The 6,461-nt window shown below is 38.6% G+C and overlaps 1 protein-coding gene across 1 annotated transcript; it reads left to right on the top strand.

Annotated features, from left to right (window-relative positions):
- Window positions 1-2,245: 2,245 nt before the first annotated feature.
- Window positions 2,246-4,995, top strand: FSCB (fibrous sheath CABYR binding protein). Its single transcript, XM_026513532.4, has one exon. It carries the CDS (start codon window positions 2,351-2,353, stop codon window positions 4,661-4,663), a length of 2,313 nt encoding a protein of 770 aa, XP_026369317.2. The 5' UTR covers window positions 2,246-2,350; the 3' UTR covers window positions 4,664-4,995.
- Window positions 4,996-6,461: the final 1,466 nt, after the last annotated feature.

Raw genomic sequence — 6,461 nt, 5'->3', positions numbered from 1 at the left:
TTAGTTGGTTAGGTAGATCAGCAGGGGAAAAGGAGCATTTGTGGATTTAAGAAATATAATGAGGAACTGCTGTATGAAATCCTTTGTAATTCCACTTGGAACCTCAAGTAAATATTTAATTGATTATTTAGGCATGCTAGTTTGCTTCTATAAATAAGCTAGTGACAAAGGCAGTTTAGTACATTAGGTTGGTGTATAATTAAGATTGATTAAATTCTTTATTATTTCTTAGAGGGGAAAATAAATATCAAATAATTAGAAATGGAAAATTTTAACTGATATTAAAAATTCAATTTATGTCTATGGAAGATTTGGTAAAATCTTATTTATATTGAGGCAGCAAAATTAATCCAGTATGTGCAACTGCATAATCCAATTAGTATAATGTTAGTTTTGATATTTATTTCTTGTAATAAATCAACCCACAATGGACTTTGAAGATACTCTATAAAATCTCAGAAATTTGATTACAAAAGACACATGCAATGTGTGACAGATGCAACTGAGAACACCAGACCACAAAGAGGTTGATAAACAACCTAATTTTCAAACTACAGCAGGTCTGATGGAAACCTATGTCAGTTCTTTTGTAAAATGACTATCGTTATACTTCACTTTATTAATTCTTAGAAAGATAGAACATAGTGGAGCAGAATAGACAAAAATTAAAGCAGAGCAAGTTGAGATGTAGGACAAGCATCATGGTTTTTAACACATTCATCCAATTACACTGAACAAATATTCACTGATCCCTGCCAAGAAACTGAGGTTGTTTTAGGGACCAGGTCAAAGAATGTGAAAAGTGCTAATTTATTTGGCTAAAATGACCTAACTACAATTATGATTAATGCATGTCAAAAAAGGGTAATTATTCAATGACATTTTAATATTTCCTAGGGGCATAAAGAAATTAAAAAATATTTCTAGGTTAATCAAGTCATAATGATTGTTTAGATATGTTTATTTGTCTCTGTGACTACATTTTTGAAGTTTGTTTTCTTCCCTTTAACTTTCTGTAGACCAAAGCAATGTGTTTTTTGCACATCTTTTGATAAATTTTAATCTTGCTAGTAAAATTTTTGTGTGATGTGTAAGTTAACGTTTTATTTACATCCCTAATCTATTATAATATCATTTGTCATTTGCTTAACTGGGTTTGCTTATTGCAAGGCTTCCATTTACAGTTTTCATCTTCATTGGGGAATTTATTCCTACATGGGTATTTGGTAGCTTATATATTTAAAAAACATTTTATTTCACTTGACATATCTTTAGACTTAACGTTCTTTTATTTGGCCAACTTTGGGTGGAAATATTTTCTGAAATAGTTGAAAATGAAAATAGGTTGTTTTAGAATGCAAATATGCTACCTATGTGTGTGTGTGTGTGTGTATCCATATATGTGTGTGTATATATATATCCATATATTATGGGTAGTAGGCTCTTGTAGTTCCTGAGTGCTAAGGACATAAGAATGGAGTTTACATGGAATGGACCTCAGAATTCAAGTTTTTCAAACAATATTCACTTACTTCTAAATCATGTAAGTGTATACATTTTTTTAAACAAGATTTTATTTATTTGAGAGAGAGGGAGAGAGCACATAAGCAGGGAGAGGCAGAGGGAGAGGGAGAAGTAGACTTCCCGCTGAGCAGGGAGCCCAATGTGGGGCTTGATCCCAGGACCTGGAGATCATGATTTGAGCTGAAGGCAAATGCTTCACCATTTGAGCCACCTAGGCGCCCCATGTAAGTATACATTTCGATAGAACATTGCCATATACATGTGTCAGTCGTTTTCTCCAACAATTGAAAATAAGCTGCAGCATTCTGAGTTCTGCAATATAACTGTCTTTGATAGTAGGATGAAAATAACAGAATTGAAAGTTCAAAAACATCACTTTCAACTATTAGGAAGCAGCATTACTGGAGTTTATTTGATGTTCCTCTGATAGACAAATGCTTTTTTCAACTTGGTGTTTCAAACAGCAGCTCTCTCACTTGCAGCCATTGTCTATGAGTGTTTATACCAAGTTAAAATGTGTTTGGAATACCACCAATGGAACCTTGTAGGGAGACTTGACTGTGATGTCATAGACCTTTAAAGGAAACTTCTAGAAGTGAGATTAGTCATATGAGAGACTAAACAAGAAAGATGCTTACTGAGTAAGGTGGGATCCAACAAGAGTGTAGTACAGAATGCAATGATTTATGAATTACTTTTTTCTAAGGTAGCTCAACAGAACAACACTTAATGAAGAAAGGCACAGGCTTACCAGTCTGGTACATTTGTGATTCTTGATGACTAACTACTTGAAGACTGGTATGTTTGAAATTCACCAGTTTTAGAAATGGAAGAAAGTGATGAACCTGATCAGCCTATCTCAGCAGAGAGACAAGAAATTCGAAAGAGAAGAAGACCCAGCCAACCAATGGTAGACAAATCTCAGCAGACTGAAGTGACAGAGAAAAGGAAACACTTACCTATATCACAACCATCTGGCCCTAAAGCTACTCTTAGTATTGGTAATATTCCTGGAAGCAAAGTCAACTATGAGTCTCTCAGAGTATCTTCCCAACTTCAGCAAACTTGGACAAAGAGAAAGCGAGTACAGGATAAGACTGATAAATCTCTGCAAACAGACACTACTGTAGAAGAGAAAAAAGAAGAAACCAAGTCAGTTGGTGAAACAGCGGTACCTGAAGAAAAGCCAGCTGCTTTGGGAGAAGCAGTCCCTGAATTTCCAGAGAGTGTTCAGGAAGTAGAAATTGCACCAAGCAGACATTCAGTTCAATTCAAAATAGACAGATCTCAGCAGACCAGTTGTACTGGGGACTGGACAATGATGAACATTCCTCAAAAAGAAAAAGTAGACAAGGAACAGCAGACGTACTTTAGTGAAACAGAAATAGTGGTTATTGGCAGGCCAGATACCTCTTTTTCAAAGTCAAATGAAGTTGTGCAGAAGCGTAAATCCTCAGGGAAGATTTTCATTAGTGAACATCCTGAATTGCAACCCTCAACAAGTAAAGATGAAGCAATTGGGCAGATAAGTACCAGCAGATTACTATTTAGTCAACAAAGCATAAAAGGTTCTTTGGAACTTTCAGAAGATGAGCAATACGTTCCAAGTGAAGTACAGCCTCCCACTGCAGAAGAGATCTCTGCTGACGTGCAACCTCTGCCAGCTGCGGAGACTGTTGCAGAAGACTCCCCTACTGAACTTCGGTTTCCACCAATTGAAGAAGCTCCTGCAGAAAAGGGCCCTGCTGACGTAGAGCCTACCCTGGGTGAAGAGGCTCTTTCTGAACTTTCTGCTGAAGTTCAGTCTCCAAAAGTTGAAGAAGCTCCTGTTGAAGTACAGCTTTCCTCGGCTGAGGAGACTCCTACAGAAGAGGCCCCTGCTGAAGTAGAGTCTATCCCTACTGAAGAGGCCTTTTCAGAAGAGGGTTATATTGAAGTTTACCCTCTATCAGCTGAAGAGCCTTCTACACGGGAGGCCTCAGAACTTCAGCTTCCACCAGCTGTGGAGGCCCCTGCAGAAGAGTACCCAGCTGAAGTTCAGCCTCCACCAAATGAGATGTCTCCTGAAGTTCAGTCTCCACCCATTGAAGAGACCCCTGTAGAAGAGGCCCTAGATGAAATTTGGTCTCCACCAGCTGAGGAGGGCCCTACAGAAGAGGCTCCAGCTGAAGTTCAACCTCCACCAGCCAAGGAGGCCCCCTCTGAAGAGGCCCCAGCTGAAGTTCAGCCTCCACCAGCTGAAGTTCAGCCTCCACCAGCTGCTGAGGCCCCCTCTGAAGAGGCCCCAGCTGAAGTTCAGCCTCCACCAGCTGCTGAGGCCCCCTCTGAAGAGGCCCCAGCTGAAGTTCAGCCTCCATCAGCTGAAGAGGCCCCCTCTGAAGAGGCCCCAGCTGAAGTTCAGCCTTCACCAGCTGAAGAGGCCCCCTCTGAAGAGGCCCCAGCTAAAGTTCAGCCTCCACCAGCTGCTGAGGCCCCCTCTGAAGAGGCCCCAGCTGAAGTTCAGCCTCCACCAGCTGCTGAGGCCCCCTCTGAAGAGGCCCCAGCTGAAGTTCAGCCTCCACCAGCTGAGGAGGGCCCTGCAGATGAGGCCCCATCTGGAATTTGGTCTCCACCAACTGAGGAGGCTCCTGAAGAAGAGGCTCCAGATGTTTGGTCTCCACCAGCTGAAGAGGTCCCAGCTGAAGTACAGTTTCCAACAGCTGAAGAGGCCCCAGCTGAAATTTGGTCTCCACCAGCTGAGGAGGCCCCTGAAGAAGATACCCCAGCTGAAGTTTGGTCTGCACCAGCTGGGGCATCCCTTGTTGAACTTCAGCATCCATCAGTTGAAGAAACTACTTTAGAAATGGTCCCTGTTGACAAACAGTTTCCAGCAGCTCAAGAGGACTTTATTACACAATTCTCTATAGAAGATGTCCTTGCTGAAGTTCAGCCTCCACCATCTGAACACATTGCTGTAAATGAGGCTTTGGTAGACCATATGTCTACTGACTATCAATATCTCCAGACAACAGATGTCCCAGTGGTAAAATTAGAATCACTGGTTTTAGGAGATCAGCAAAAACCTGAAGAGCCTTTAGAACTGGATCCTGCCCCTGAAGATTTGTCTAATATCAAGAGAGAACAGGTCCCTGCCTTCTAAATGGAGGGTGTCTTTCATATAGAAATAAAATAGAGGCCTCTTTCTCAGCTGTAATCAGGTCTTAACTAAGCTAGCAATCAGAAGCTAGGGGCTTCTAGACATATACACGTTAGAAAAAGTGTAAGCATTTGGAAGTAGCTTTGTGAACAGGGAAATAAAAGGAAACCCCAAGATGTGGACCACTGGTTGGAAAAGGAACAATAAAAACTAGTGGTTTAAAATTACTGCATTATTTTCATTCAAATCTAGCATATATAAAATACCCATTTGGAAATGAAGTAAGTTGATGATTGAAATAATTACTTAAAATATCCTTTCTATAATAAACCCTGTTGAAAAGTGTACACTCTATAGCTATACTCACTACATGCAGCTTGTAGTGGAAAAGGCAGTTTCTTTGCTGCAGTTCTCTCATCTACTTTAAATTCCTTGAGTTCTAGTCACATAGCTAAAGGTACGTGTTTTTTTCTCCTTATTATAATACATAATATCTCTAATTCTCTTTCTATTTGATTCCTTCTGAGACCAGCATTTCTTTCGTGTTTTCATCCTTATCTCCTTGCATATTTTACATTTCCATCTCTGGATAGGGAAACTTAATTCCTTTGTAAAAACCTTCATTTTAATGAAGATAGCCAGATAAAGTATTTTAAAAGGTGTGTAAACATAAAGAAAAATACACTTAGGTGGCCTTGAGGACATATTTCTACTTAGTTTTAATTTCATTTCATTTCAACTTAGAATGTGATAAGTCCTTTGGAAGCTTGACTTGTTTTTTGTACTCTGAACTTTTGATGAAGAGAAACTTGAATAAAGTTGAATGACTAGTTGTAGTACGGTAGTCTCCCCTTATCTGCAGTTTTGCTTTCCGTAGTTTCACTTGCCCACGATCGGCTGTGGTCCAGAAGCATATTTTCTTCTGATGTTTGTTTCCTTGAAGGTTAGTAGCCTAATGCTATGTCACAATGCCTACACCATTCACCTCACTTCATCTCATCATGTAGGCATTTTATCATCTCACATCATCACAAGGAGAAAGGTGAGTACAGTACAATAAGATATTTGAAAGAGAATGAGATTACATTCACATAACTTTTATTACAGGATATTTTTATAATTGTTCTATTGTATTATTGTTGTTAATCTCTACTGTGCCTAATTTATAAATTAAACTTTATCATAGGTATGTACAAATAAGAAAAAACAGTATACATGGGACTTGGTACTATCCATGATTTTAGGCATTCCTTGGGGATCTCTGAAGGTATCCTCTGTGGATAAGGGGGGACTACTGGATAAGCTATTGACATTTTTAAAGAGTAATTATGGATTAATATGTCTGTTAACAAATGACATCTTGGTTTCTATGGTTATGGCAACTTTTGGGAAAATATTTTCTTTAGCTACATTTAGTTGCTATATGCTGAAATAATGAGATGATTCTCTTAAAAATTTAATTTGGTTAGTGTATTTCTCTGTTTAGTAAAAACTCTAGATTGATGATTCCAGACCTTGTTAAACTTTGATGCCCTATAATTGTTAGATGTTTCTCACATTCTTCATTACCTCTGTACAGTGTACAATAAGAGCGTGTGATATTTTTAAGTGACTTTTTTCCCAGAACTTTATAAAAAGTTTTGTAAGTACAGTATTTTTTTTAATTATGTGCCAGATTTGAGGTTGAGAAACATTATTCTAGACTTCTTGAATGAGGGTTGCTTTTTTAATATTTCCAAGTCCTTTAAATTATTTTGTTTTCTGAGATACTTAAAATCCAGTTAAACTCCTTTTTCTAAAT

Source organism: Ursus arctos, unplaced genomic scaffold (genome assembly GCF_023065955.2).
Source record: "Ursus arctos isolate Adak ecotype North America unplaced genomic scaffold, UrsArc2.0 scaffold_37, whole genome shotgun sequence".
NCBI lineage: Eukaryota > Metazoa > Chordata > Mammalia > Carnivora > Ursidae > Ursus > Ursus arctos.
This window is presented reverse-complemented; position numbering and strand designations above follow the sequence as displayed.

Excerpts from the sequence above, each read along its gene's own strand:
- FSCB (XM_026513532.4), top strand. The coding sequence starts at position 2,351 with ATGGAAGAAAGTGATGAACCTGATCAGCCTATCTCAGCAGAGAGACAA.